At 41.0% G+C, this 14,622-nt stretch overlaps 1 protein-coding gene across 1 annotated transcript in view; it reads left to right on the plus strand.

Moving 5' to 3' along the window:
• Positions 1-487: 487 nt before the first annotated feature.
• DUSP16 (dual specificity phosphatase 16) overlaps positions 488-14,622 on the plus strand; it is a gene marked incomplete at its 3' end in the record, with an annotated part of 29,401 nt that continues 15,266 nt past the window's right edge. The window contains exons 1-2 of the mRNA XM_082309445.1: positions 488-837; positions 1,983-2,121. Of these exons, the coding sequence (XP_082165571.1) occupies positions 607-837; positions 1,983-2,121 (370 nt within the window). The 5' untranslated portion in view covers positions 488-606. The remainder of the gene's footprint in view (positions 838-1,982; positions 2,122-14,622) is intronic.

Genomic DNA, 14,622 nt, shown 5'->3' on the forward strand with positions numbered 1-14,622 from the left:
GCCTGAAATACAAGATAATTGTCCAGGCAAGATCGTTGGAATAGATTCGGAGACTGTAGTTGCAAATGCTCTCTCTAGGTGTTTGGCGTGTAGAGCAGAGAGGGGAACTTCTCAGGAGTGTGTTTATTATATGGTGCAGACCAGTGTGCAGTTAGCCTCAAAGTTGAATGTTTTGTTCTGAAAACTTCCATGTCCTCATCTGGTTGATATTTTTTTTTATCTTCCCCTTCTTACAGGCTCTTAGTCCGGTGTAAAGCTGATGGGTGGGAGCAAAGGTAAAGAATGATGTAATGCAGCGGCAGCCAGAAAGCATCTTTTGTTTGAATTGTGAAATGGCTACTCCATAGTCATCTCCCGATGAATCAGATGTGAGGGGCTGCTTTGTGGAACGAACCCTTTGTAACGGCACATCAACTGGAAGCAGGAGGAGACATTCAGTTGAAGAGCTCTTTCTGAAAATGGGTTTAACTTTTCTTTTGCCAGTCACTACCAGCATGACCTCATACACTTCTAGTACAATGGTGTGGCTAAGCCTTTGAGTACACAGCCATTACATCATCGCAGCAAATTAGAGAGGGAGGTGGTGAAAGAGGCCTTATTGTTGTCATGGCCGATGAGATGATCAGGACTCAACTCATTGTCGCCGAGAAGTTGGTGGCTTTGCTGGAGAGTGGTACAGAAAAATTGCTGCTGATTGATAGCCGCCCCTTTGTGGAATACAATACGTCCCACATCTTGGATGCCATCAACATCAACTGCTCCAAGCTTATGAAGCGGAGGCTGCAGCAGGACAAAGTTTTGATTACAGAGCTCATTCAGCATTCAGCAAAACACAAGGTAGGGGTCATTTTGCTGTTATTCTTTGTATTTGTTTAAAAAGAGTGCCTGGAAAGCAACTTGTAATAACTGTCCCTTAGGTATTTTGTTTTAAAAAAGCAAAATTGGGGGACCAAGTTTTGCCAAGCTCTTAGCCGATTTAAGAGGCTATTGGTTACTACTGAGTTTGTCTTTGGGATTCTTTGTAGCCTGCTCTCCCCTAAGTGACACAGTACTGGGGAGGGATTTAGAAACTACTGGGAAAGAATGCTCTCGGGGTTCTTGTGTGTCTTGCGAAGCACAGTCCCCTAAACGTATGTAATTAGGGCAGGAAGCATTCTCATTCTGAACTTCGAAGGATTCTTTGGGGTCCGTGGTGGTGGGGATTGCTTAGCAAGTGGTCGTACAGTTTGCAAGAAACTGTAGCTCTGTCAATCCTGGCTCCTACTTGCTGTTTAAAGTATTTCTCATGTGAGTAGTTTGCTGGGCTTCTGGTTGTTAGTTTGGTGGGTTTTTTTGTTTTTGTTTTGTTTTAAATAGTGTTACTAGTGAAAAGACAATAACTAAGCTGTTTAAACTTAATGTGTATTTTGTTTTTTAATCCATTGGTATTTGTTTCAAATGTTTTGGTTACAAAAGTGATCTATTACATTCTTGCTTTTGACATGTTAAAAACTATTATTACTTTTATTATTACTACTACTACTACTATCTAAAGCATATTTTATACATAAAGTTGTATAGATGGCTAAAATGTGTGTGGTTTTAGGCAGTTTAAGGTCTCTTTTCTGTTGATACACAAAAACCCCTGAAGCAGAAACTGAGGTAGGGCCTTCTTTTAAAAAGCTTAGTTTTTAAACAAACCAATCAACCTAGCTGAAGGTAAAACATTTTATAAGTGACATGCAGTTACCTACTGGTAGAAATTTACAGAGCATGCTTCAACTTGGAGCAAATAATTTACAAATTCTCAAAGGAATTAAATCTGATCAGGCATAGTAAGTATAAAATATAAAATAAAAACTGTTTTGTGTACAGCTATGTAAGAAATCTATATACCTGAACTGCTGCATAGCAAATATGTGGGAACCCTGATGCAGGTGATAATGTGATGCTTTTAATCATCTTCCTCCTTCCTATCTTATTCTGCATTACTTGTGTTTCAGATTGAAACTGATTGCAAGCAGGAAGTGGTGGTGTATGACCAAAGCTCTCAAGATGTGACCTCTCTCTCAGCTGACTGCTTTCTTACTGTGCTCCTGGGCAAACTGGAGAAGAATTTTAGCTCTGTGTATCTGCTTTCAGGTATGATGTACCAAGAAAAAAAAACCAAAACATTGAATAAGGAGAAGAAAGGAAATGCTATTGTTACAGCTGACGTGAACACAATTTTGCAACAGTGCTGGTATAAACTTCAGTTATAGCATAGCTTTTTCTGTAGTTCTTTATGCATATAGTGACACTCATAATACATGCAATGTTCAGAAATTGCATCTTGCAGGGGATATATTACACCGTTAGTGCTGTGTAAATGGAAATCGATCAATACAGTGTTTTCTAGATGCTTATGTCTGCTATTTTAGGGTCAAAAATAGTAAAAGAAATGTGCTCGCCTGGTCTTCTAAGTATTGTACGTGCTAGGAGGAAAATCTCTTCCTCGCTGAGTTGGTATTTACTACAGTAAGAATGAGAGAAATGATCTCCCAGAGTTATGGAGATTATTTTGTACAACTTTTTAAACTTCAGCTTCTTGAGCAGTAGTACTTTATTTAGCTCTTCTCCCTCCTCCCCACCTTTTTTTTGTTTTCCCCCTCTCCTTTTTTTTTTTTTTTTTTTTTTCTTTTTTAAATCCCAGGTCAAAGCATCCATAGAAATTCAAGTCCTTATAATACAGGATTTGTTGGTGTTGACGTGTGCTTGTGTTGTTATTTCTGTCATGGAACAGTAGACCCAGTGTTCACAAGAAGGAACAAGGAGGGGCATGAAGTAGATCCAGGGCTGAAAGAAGAGGGGATGACGAATACAAGTAGGAAATCCGTTGCAGTGACTCGATCAATGACCTAATGAAGTGTGTCTATATAGTCTCTGAAATGTTAAAACTACAGTCAGAGACTGAATAATGATGAGGAAAAGGGGAAAGAACTCCAGAGAGATGCTTCCTCTTAGCAAGAAGGTTTCGCTGAGGTTTGCAGTGACTTCAGGTGAAAGTGATAGGGAGGTGGTTGTGTTACTGAGAGAACTTTTCCCAAACCATTTTGGAAGTGAGTACAGAGAAAATGAATAATTTCTGCACTTGGACAGGTGCATTTGGTGCCCATGTGAGCTGTACTTAGAGAAAACTAAGTAGGGTTTTGCTTTAGCTATGTCTGGTGCTTCCGTTTTCTTTGCTCTCTTAAGAATTACACCTGTGGGCTGTGGACTACAATATTAGATTAAGTAACTCTTCTTCCATATGAGCCACCAAGTAAAAGCGTGGTGTCTGGGTACAGTAAACGCTTAATGTAAGATTGCTGAAATATGTGGCTAATACTCCCTTAAATTTAAAACTGTTATTTAAAAAAATAGGCCAGTCTAGAAGCAGTTCATGCCTCTTAAGAAATCCTTTTGTTTGAATACCTAACTCTGCTCATCTGTCCTGAGATTTTTTGGTAACCAGAAGCGTATTACAGCTCCGTGCAGCAATACAGACTATTCACAACTTAATTTCCACGGTGGAAAGATACACAGTTATCTAATAACTAAGAATTAGACCGCATGGCAGGGAGGAGTTGGGGGGGGGGGGATCCTTAATAAGGTCAAGCAAAGGAGAGTATCACAAAACTTCCCTTCCTTCTACTGTCCCTTTATAGATTAATTATGTGAGATGTGGCCTTGATCTTTTTTCCTCTGCTGGACCCTGTGAAGGAGGTGGTCAGAGCATCTCCATCCTCAGACTTGCCTGTGGCTCCTGTGGGAATGGACAGTACCAGGAAGGGAGTGTTCCCCAGCTCCTCAGTGCACGGTCTGGGCAAATACCAGTTGTGTGTATCTTAATGATACTCAGAGAAATTGCTTTGCTTTGTTTTGGTTTTTTTTGTGGTTGATTTTTGGTTGGTTGTTTTGGTTTTTTTTAATTTCTAGCATGTGGTGGTTGTCTGTTCAAGCTGAAAATGCAACTTAAACCACATGCAAGATCCTAGTGCACGTTAGCTAGCTGAGGTGAACTTAGCCACGTGCAGCTGGTAAGGATTAGTTTGGGTGTTAGAGGGAGAGAAATGGAATCTAATGTGTTAATACCCTCCTTACAGAAAGCAGGATTTTTATTTTAGCATGTCAAATGCATTTCTCTTAGCAAAGATTAGATTTGAGAATTTCATCCTATTTTTGGTTACATAGCTAGTGATGGGATATTTATGAATGTAGAAACAACTGAGGGCTGTAAAAGGAGTGGTAGAGGAGTATAATAACAAAAGGGAAATGTAAGGGAAGTGTTTACTACTGATCTATTACAGGTAAGTGCTTATTTCAGGAAATATACCCACCTATGATGAATCGGTAGTAATTAACTCTATCCCTTCAGCTCTCTAGCATTTCTTCCTCTTACAGTGAGTTTGCTCTGATTTTAATCCTTACATAAGAAAATATGTTTCATAGTCCTGTTGTTTTCTTACATCTGTTAAAAAGCTAGCTACTTAACAAACACACATGCAGAAGAAACCTTTTGGGATGTGGGGTGAAGGAGAACATGCTAGATTCAGTCTCACAGAAAGTTCCTTCAGGCCATTGATACGCTAGGAAACTAGATAAAATGTGTTGTCTCAGCAAGCTGATGACGAACTCTCATAAACATTTATGGCCCATAATGAGAGTAGGGGTCAGTGCACTGTGTAAAAAGAAGAACCTTTGGACTTGAGTTTTCCCTATGCCACTCAATCTGGTTTATTTAAAATAGTGACCTTAAACATTTTGGGGTAGGAAAATATTTTTTTGTTGAGATAGAATAAGGAGCAATTAAGAAATATCTGAAATGCCTGCATCTGTTCTTCCTGCTTCCCCCCATTACTGAGCACTCAGTGAGGTGGTTTTTTTATTTAGATTGTGCATAAAGGTATGCTCTACCCTGGAGGTTGTTTTTCATTGAAGTAACTAATGTAAAGACCTTAAAGGAACCCTTACCAATTAGTTTAAGCTCTTGATCTAGCTTCATAAAAATATTTATAATCTGGTGGGGAATGTTCTCAGGAATTTAAGTATTTGTTTTGGTTCTTAATTTTTAACAGTGCGCAAAATACTGAAATGAGGGTACTGAAGGCTTAACCCCACTCCCACCATTGCATCTGCTCTGCAGAGTTAAATAAGATTTAAACACAGGGATGTGATTTGATTCCTTCTCTTCCCATATTTTGAGAACTGGATTTACTTTTATGGAGTCCTTTTCCTTGTTACAGTATTTTTATGATGTTTCTGCTTGCTCTGTAGAAACAGTTAAGAGAGACTACCGATTCTTGCTTGATGAATTAGCATTATTAAGGCAGTAAACGCCAAGAGCCTTGCTTAAATTCTATTCCACTATGCCAATGGAAATCATTCATGTTTTACTTACTCTTCCCTGCTTCTCTTAATCTGGCTTACTTCTACTTGTGCAAGCACAGACGTCTTCGTGATGGTTACCTTTCAGATGTTGCCTGTGATGAAGATAAAGCACAGCTTTTTATTTTGTGGGATTTTTTAATTTTATTTTTTTGTACAGAAGACTCATGCTAAACAGAAGCATTTCTAAAGAAACAGAAATGCCTACATTTCTGTATTTCCAACCTGAAATTTAAAATTGTAATAGCCTAACACAGAAACACTGTACTGGCTCTGAACTGAAACCAAAACCAAGAATTCTTGTACTGGGGTAGATGTGGAGCAGTGGTAAATGTCCAAGAAGGACTAGCTAAACTTCAGAGTACTGTAATACAGGATCATAGAAACAGTTTCTCTGAGCTCTCTAAGAATTATTTAGTGCCGCAAGACCAGGGTGTATTTTGCTAGCAAACCAGGAAGGACATATTTTTCTGTCAGTCACTGAATTGCCACTTAGACTTGATGTATTGTGGTATTCAATGCCACTGAGAACAAGCAATATGGAAAACTTAAGTAATGTACCAGATCATGAAGGGTACGGGCAGAAGAGGAGTTAAATACCCTGGAAGCCTTTTACGAGCTCCTAGAATTGCCTGTACGGTTTTACCCACCCAGTGCCGGTATGCTGAGGTGTAGACTTGTACGTGAGTGTATTCCACTGGAGCCATGCCTTTCATTAAATAGCATCCACCTGGTCTGTAGGTGTAATCAGGGTTGTGCGTACTTAAATCTCGTCTGCAGAAAAATTGCTTCGTGGTTGGAGATGAAGCTGCCATCCTTCAGTCAAATGACAGCTGTCTTGAAAAGGGGTCTGTGAATTTCTACGTACTTCTTACTACACAGCTTATATGTGTAATTCAGAGAATTACTAGTAGAGAATTACAGATTTTCCAGGTGCCCGGCATGAAGCCCACATCTGACTTGCAGAACCACTGAGCACCGAGCCAGAGAGCTGTACGCCTCCCTCCCAAAACCATGGTTGGACTGTGGGTACAGTCACCATATAAAAAAGTGGTGTTGACAGGTAATCGAGGCCCAAGTGGCGAATTACCTACTGATCTCTGCTACCCTTCTGCCCATGAAGAATGTCAGCAGTAATGCGATTTAATGGATTTTGCTTTCGCAAGAGCTCTCTGATAAGCTTCTACAGAGCACAAAGCTACCGTGATAAGCAGAAAGACATAAATTACTAATTTTCTGTTCGGTGACAAATGCAGGTGACACATTCAGTGGACAGTAAATGAAATCATAAGCTGAGTGAGTATGTAAAGAAACAGCAAACAGAATGAGTTCAGTGAGATTGGGCAAAGGTCCTGGAAACAAAATAGTGAGTGATTAGTCAGGGACTGTTGCAAAAGGTATGTCTTTGCTGAAAATTCCCAAATCATTGTTTTCCCCTGAACTGTCCCTCACCTAACAAAGTATGTCTACAAAATGGAAGACTTTCATGGAGGATGCAAGGAGAAGGAAACAAGTCAGGAACTCTTCTAGTGTCTTGTTCATGCAGGCATTTTTCTTAAAAATACTTGACATTGGAAGCCCATTTAAAGGAATCCTGGTATAAAAATGCCAGTATCTCTAGGGTACATTTACCATTGCGTTGTCTCTACTTGCCTAAAGCAAAGCTGGACGGAAAAAAAGCCCAGTGCTCTCTTCCCGTTTGTCACCAGAAAAAACGTGCCTTGTGGCAGAGGAGCAGGAGATCTTAAGAATATTCTGTTATAGGTAGAGCTGGTCATTTCTATCTCCTGAAGTGACCAGGGCTGTGAGACTGAGCTTTCTTCCCTGCTTCTGCAGTCCTGTATGCCAAGTAGGAGGATACCCAGTATGGACTGAAAGATGGCTTGAGGTAGCTGTGGTTTGTGCTGTTAAATTCCTGTCTAACACCCTAACCCCTTTTAACATTTGGATTTGGAGCTGCTTAATTTTTGGTTGTGGCCGACTGAAGTTCTGAGCATTCCTTGTAATGAAGTCTTTGCAGAGTGCCTCAAGAAGGGCAGATGGTGGTCATCACTTAAAATAATCGAGTTATCTGCAAGTTGAAATAATTATAGCAAGAATAAGCTGTTAAATATCCTGCCAGTGTTTAGAGAAGGAAGGATAGTTGCACAATGATGCCAGCTTCCCTGGTACTCTGACTGGTTGATGCCGTTGGAAGCAAGTCTCTAAAGAAAGAGGTGAAAGCCTTGCAGAGGGAGTGCAGTATTCCCTAAGCGGCCCCGTAACCCATGGAGTACGGCCAGTGTCGGTGGGGAGGAGACGAGAGCAAGAGAGGAGCTTAGCACTGAATCGTCCTGTTCAAAAGTCTCCCTCTCCATCAATTTTTAACGAGAGCGTAGAAAAACTAGTACCCTTGGCTACAGCCGGTCCTCTGCGAATATCCTCCCACCCTTCGTACTTAAAATGCAGTTCTGAGTGTTCGTTTAGTGCCATGATTGTTTTAAGCACTTGAAGAATGGGAGTAGGGTTTATTACTTTCATATGTGTATCCACTTGCTGTCTTTTGAGAGCGAGCAAAGTTTCACTAGTGTGGAGCTCTCATAACATTTCCCAAACCCAAGAATAACTTGTTAAGTTTGCTTTTGTTTTGGATACCTCTGGATGCTTGTGAAACTTAATTGACTGAAATGACGATGAGGGTATTTTTTCTTTTTTTTTCTTTAAAGGCTGAAAGGGCAAGCGTGAGTGTCCAATATGCTCTCTTTACTTGTCATTAGTCTGAATTTTCTGTATGCCATTTGGGTGGGAGGGGGGGCTTGACCCCATTCTCCCCCCCCCCAAGCCTTGTTTGCTTAACCTGCCTATTAACCTTCTCTTACCAAAAGCAGAAACCCTCCAGGGCAAAGAACTTCCCTTGCTACTGTGCTTGTAAAACACCTGGCATAACGGGGCCACTTTCTGAACGCCGCCGTAATAAAAACACCCCTAGCTTTCCCAAACCGTGAAACCTTGAATCCGGCGGAAGGACTCCCCGTGGCTGGCGAGAGGGGACGGGCGCGGGGACGGCAGCGCTGCGGATGGGGCTCTCCAGCCTGAGCTCATGTAATGGAAAATGGCAAGCGTCCCTGCGGAGCGGAGCTGGAATGCGTGAATTGTAATGGCCTGTGGAGGTCTGCAGCTCGTTTAAACAGAGTGGAAACATTGTAGATTCATAAAACTTTTTAAAAGTTTACAACTTTCCTTCCTTGCAGCAAGGGAAAAATCTATACTGCAGCTTTTAGATAAATATTTTAATGTTCGATGGGAATGTGACTGTGAAAGTGCTGTTAAGTCACAGCATTAGGAGCCGCTGATCTGATTGGAGGCAAAGCAAATGATGAAGTTAGGGTTTTGTATATTTTGTCTTTGCTGCAGTGCTGTTTAAATTTGATTATTTTTTTTAGCATAGTTTTCAGTAATGTTATGTTACGTGCCTGGCACTAATCAGTATTTACAGTAACAGAATCTAAATTGCTATTGGGGGGGGCGGGGGGGGGGAGCTAAACATGAATGTATTCCACTGCATACCTTTGGTGAATACAGAAGTTTGGTAAGGCTTACTTAAAATTACAAGGTCTAAATATTATGTTGTAGAGGCAGCTGGAAATTTTGCTGCTTTTTTATTCTTCTTTTCCCTTAAAAAGGGATACCAATATAATATTTATTAGTATATGGCTATATAAAATCTATGAATAATTAGTGTTATTAATGAAGATGCAAATTCAGGATTTAATGAAGGTGGTGGAATCTTCTGCCAAATCCACAAACTTCAAAGTCTCCTTCCTGCAATCCTTTCCTAGTACATGCATGTAGTCTTTGTTTTTTTGACTCATCACTTGGGTCTTAGACCTTTTCCACTCCCTGCTTTAAAATAATTGTGTTTGACGCCGAGTTAACACTGATGAACTGGCAGACAATTAGGTCTTGTGGGAAAAGGAGGGAAGTTGCTTCTAGTCTGTTTTCAAGAATTCATTGAAGAAAGCTAATTTCTCCCTTTGGCTTTTTCTGAACGGTCAGAATCCAAAGAGGGGGAGAAAAAAGGAGAAGCATCTGATTTGAATGGTACTTCAGAGAAATGCCAAAGTTTGCTCTCTTACCAGTGTGCATTGTCCTTGGGCTTTTCCAGCAGACTCTATGACCTGTGAAAACCAGACACATTCACTGTCTCTTATTTCTCCATCAGGAGCGCAAGACGCGATCTTTCTGTGCATCCCGTGTGAAGCATGCAGAGCTACAGCGCCAGCTGGATCTGTGGGGATGTTGTATAAAACACTTCTTAGGCTTTTCTTAGCCTGAAGTTTTAGGGAAGCCAAGCTCATAGGAGTTGCCATGTTGTCTGTCTCTCTGCTGTTACCCACAAAAGATGTTTAAGCTTGTTGGCCAGCTTCAGTAACGTTTGACAAAAGGAGTAATTAAATGAAGAAAATAATGGAACTTCTTGTAAGCCTGATGGAAATGAGCACTGGTACAGTGCAGAGCCTCAAATTAGTATCTCCCCCTGAAAAGTAGTTTCGGGTTGAGCTGAGCTGGTTGTGGATTTGCTGGTGTGACTGAGCAGCAGTGCCGCGTGGGCCCCAGCAATGCAAGAAGGGCCCTCGGGAGCTCAGGCTGCCATAGCCGCCCGAGGATCCACCACGAGATGGGCATCGGTGGCAGGTGGGATTCTTCAGTTTCTACAGCCCCTCAAATTACTTGGTTGAAAAACATGTTTGCTTAGTGTGAAAGTGGAAAGCTGCTCTTCGGGTCTTCAGGATCGGTCTCCATTAGTTGCAGAAGATGGCCAGGACCCTCATCTTGGTTATCAACCTCCTTTCTAGCTGAATCTCTTCTCCCCTCCTCCTTGGCTTTGCTGCCAGGCTCTGGGTGTGAAAGGCAGTTGCATGGGGTTCTCTTTTGAGCTTTAGCTGACAGGCTTATAGGAAACACATGAAGTGATGTGAAGACCTATTTTCTCATCTTCCTTGCATTCCAAGTTATGTTTCATGGCTGCCTTTCCAAACAATAAGTAAGAAATCCTCCCAGAACAAATGCAGTGTAAGCTTGTTTGTTACGTTTGCTACTGTTAGGATTTGTATATGCTCTCCTTTTTGTAGAAGTTATGTCCGTGCTTGGTCAGTTGTATGGAAAAAGCAAGTTACACCTTACGGGAAGGTCCCCTATTTTCATGTTTCCCTTTGACTGCAGAGTTGTGGGCATGTCAGCTGTTGCACTTTAATTTCACACCCAACCTTAATCCGACTTCTCTCTGCAGCGTAGTCAGATCTCTCTTCCTTTCTGCGCTTGGTCAGTATGCACCTGCCTGATGAGCAAGAGTGGTATCTCTGTATGATTAAGGATAAAACTACTGGCACAGATCTCTGCAAACACTTGAGGATGGAAAGGAATTGCAAAAGTGGCTGTTTCAACAGTAATTTTAAAAGCAGCTTTAAAGAGGTATTAGGATTGCCTCATGATTGATTTTTCTGGACGTTAGAAATACATGCAAGTTGAGACATAGGCTGAATGTATAAGGGAACATGAGTGCTCTATTCAACATGCATGCAAAGGAAAGACTTACTAAATATGTGTGGATGGGGGGGATGCCACCGAAGCAGGCCTGTTGGGCTAACGTAACCATTGGTAATTACAACCAGCCAACAGCCCGGTTACTGTAGTATGTCGTGTAAGCATTGGTGAGCTGCTCAAGGTGAACTTTGAAAGCCGGCAGGAGGAGAAAATGGCATTCTCCTCTCTTTCCAGCACCCTGCAGAAAAGGAAAGGTGTTTGGGGGAGGTGGAGGGCAGGAGAGCAAAGGGGGGGTACTGGGCTGGTGGATGGGGGAAGCGGGCAGGGTAGATGCAGATGTTGATCTGCGCAATAACAGATGAAATTTCACTGGACCAGCTGTGATATCCTAAAGCTGAAGCTGTGTAACCTGTGTTCGTGTGAGGAAGGTGTGTGTTGATGTGACTGAAGAACAACACTTGCATTTTGAAAACCGAATTTTTAAGTAGATTGGTGTTTCTGCTTAACTGTTTTGCTCTTTCCCATGCCAAATGTGTCTCACAAGTACTTGGTCTTCTGTAAGCAAAGAAAAATGCTTTTAGTTTTTAATTCAGAATTACTATGTTTCCTGTGAAATTGTCTTGTCTAATTTTGATTGGTTACATCTCTGAGTGGCTGGACCTGAAGGAAATATAAAGACAGGGAGGGGGAAGAGAAACCGGCGTAACACGGAAGGAACATAGGAAACATCTACCATTCCGCTCCCCCCCCAGTTTTATGTCCTGTTATGGTGTTATTTAACTGGAATGGTTTTATTGAGCACTGGATAAAACCAGTAAAATGTTACCTGCACTTCACAACTCTCTATTAAGTGTTCAAACCAAGACCTTAGGGCTTAACCGGCCTTTCACTTGCAGACCTCCATAGTGGTTTACAGAGCTACTGTCCCCGCAACTGCGGCATGGCTACAGGCAGCGCTGTGGAATGCCCCTGGTCTCCTTCCGTACAGCACAACAGAGACGAGCTGATGTAAATGCCTGTGGTTCTCAGTAGTTATTCCTCTGTATTAATTTAGGATTTGTCTCTGATGGTAGTTAAACTAAGTAGTCATAAGGATCTGGATGGATTCCATTCCCTTAATGAACGGTAGCTGTTCCCAAATCAGTGACATTTTTCTGGCTATCATTTGTTGCCACCTGATCCCATCTTCTCTCCCTCTCCTCTTTCTGCTGCTGGCAAAGTTAGTTGGGAGTTTTATTTATATGAGGATTTATGCAGTGAATCTACCAGAAAGAATAACTTTTACTGTGGAATTTTGCTGAAACTTTTTCATCCCTTCTGGGTTTGGCCCTATTTTGTTTCCTGAGTTGGCTGAGAAGAGAGCCGAAACTTCTGATACCAAGGTTCCTTTAACAATCATACCTTTATGATCATAATTGTAGTTAGGAAACAGTAGGGTCTCGATCAAAGGAAAGCGTGTAGTCACCACTGTGCAGAACCATAGCAACAGGGTAATTGAGTAGGTCACCAGATCTTGCCGGATTTCTGCTAATGGATGTGGAGGCTTGTAAGCAAGAAACGCGGGCTGCACTGTAAAGACCGAGGAGTTGTTGGGTTGTCTGCCACACACACAAGGGCTTAGGCTGCAAAACCACTGACAGCTTTTGGCACCTTAACGTGGTTTCGTAGAAACTCTTGTGTGAGTCGCAGCCACAAGAAGTGAAGAGAACAAGTCAGCACTGGAATGCGGTGCGGTACTGCTCTTCATTGAACGTGCTGCAGCCAGGGGATGCTTGCCACTCAGTTAAAACTGAAATCGTTTCACTAGTCTGTTCATTTCAACAAGCTACCTAAGCAAGAGCTGAGTTACCTTGGGGCAGTTACAGAACTTTGCAGTCTTCTGATGGATCATCTAAAATTAGAGCAGAATTTTAACTAATTGATTTTTCTCTCGGAAACATAAGGGACAACCAGCTGAACATCAGAATTTACCACTGCTACTTCGATATCTTTTGCTTTCATGTTGGAAAATATATTGGATGATAAAGTCTGAAATCACTTCTGTCTCTCATTGCTTTAATTTGCTCCCATAATGATGGAAGTCGTCATCCCCACAGATTTTTTTTTTTTTCCTTCAAACTGGGGTAGGGCCTATTACTCAAGTAAGACAGACTTAAGAGTACTGTTAGCTGCTTGCTACCAGCCAAAGGATACAATGACTTACACATGTGCAGTCATGATGGAAACAACTGCCTATTTAAAACTGAAGAAGGAGATGCATTGTGCTGCTTATCCTGCTTGACCATCAAGGTTTTCAGATGTAATGGAACTATTGCGTGAGTGGTGATGGAAGACTCTTCCATTTAATTCATTGATGTCAGAAAATGTAGAGTGAAAAACTTCAAAAGCCTCCTGGGGCAGTGGGGAGGATCTTTTTAAACACAAGCAAAATTTTATAGATTATGTATAATACATAAAATTGACTCTGTTTCCTCCTTCCTCTGTCCATAACATTCAAATAGACAAGAAGTGGTTTCATCCTGTTGAATGCCAAGAGAGCTGTTCCAGCTCAGCTTCACCATCAAGAATACAGAAAACCTGTATGGTTCATAAGGTACTTAGGAGAGAATATTTCGGAGTTATTTGTCAGTCCTCTATTTCCAGGGCCCAGTTACATTTATCAAAGACTTCAGTAAAACTTTATTAACCCAGCAGCTCTGTTAATAACCTGTAGATTTTTTTTTTTCCCCACAGTTTCAACATGCTTTTGTGATTGATTTATTATTTGTAGAGGCTGGAGTAGTAGTGGGAGAAAGGCTGTTATTTAGAAACTAGCTGCAGAAGAAGAGTGTATTTTTTCTTATTAAAACAAACTGCACAGTGCTGCCAGTACCCCTGTTCTAACTGAGGTAGGTAAGAAGATTTAAAGATGAAATTTCCCTTGATACAAAGGTCATCCTCAGATCACGGAATTTGAAACTAAATTAGTCCCATCTTTCTTTTAAGACTCAGTTTTTTCTATTTGGCATTCCCACCGGTACAGTAAATTAATTTCCTAAATGTTGAAAGCTTGTTTTTTGAGGACAGTCTGCTTCATTTGCAGCAGAAGTGTACAGGTAGTCTGAGTGCTTAAGGCACTTTTCTCATAAGAGTCTCCTCATGCCGACTGTGCGTAGACTTCAGCTTTGGGGACTCCTGGGGGCCATAATCTGTGTTAGACACATGTGACATAAATACCTTTTTTTCTACACATCTTTAGGTGGTGTGGGTTTTTTAAAATATATCTACCTATATTTAAAAAAAAAAAAAATCTATCTATCTATATATATATATAGCTTTTTTGCAAGCAAATAGTGATGAGTGCATATCCTTAGAATAGAAGTTAGTCTCATAATGACACGGCAGTTCAGTGATCATACGCATGGATACTGTTGTTCCAGACCCCGACAGCATGTTTCTTGCACAAGAAGAAATCAGTAGTTTAGCAGGATGCTTAAAAGAGTGTGTTTTGTTGGTATGGGTTTTGTTTGTGCTTTTTAAAAGCAATTTTTCAACATACGCTGATTAGAATGTGGTTTTCCTGTTGTGAGTGCCATAAATCAAAGACAGATTTGTTGAAAAGCTACCAACTTTTTGAAATGGTTATAGAAGATGGCAGGGAAGATAGATTAATATTTGAAACAAGTCACTGATTGCATGCTATTTCAAGTCAGTTAACTACTGATACTAATACTA

The sequence above is a fragment of the Platalea leucorodia genome (genome assembly GCF_965183815.1).
Source record: "Platalea leucorodia genome assembly, chromosome: 4".
Lineage (NCBI taxonomy): Eukaryota > Metazoa > Chordata > Aves > Pelecaniformes > Threskiornithidae > Platalea > Platalea leucorodia.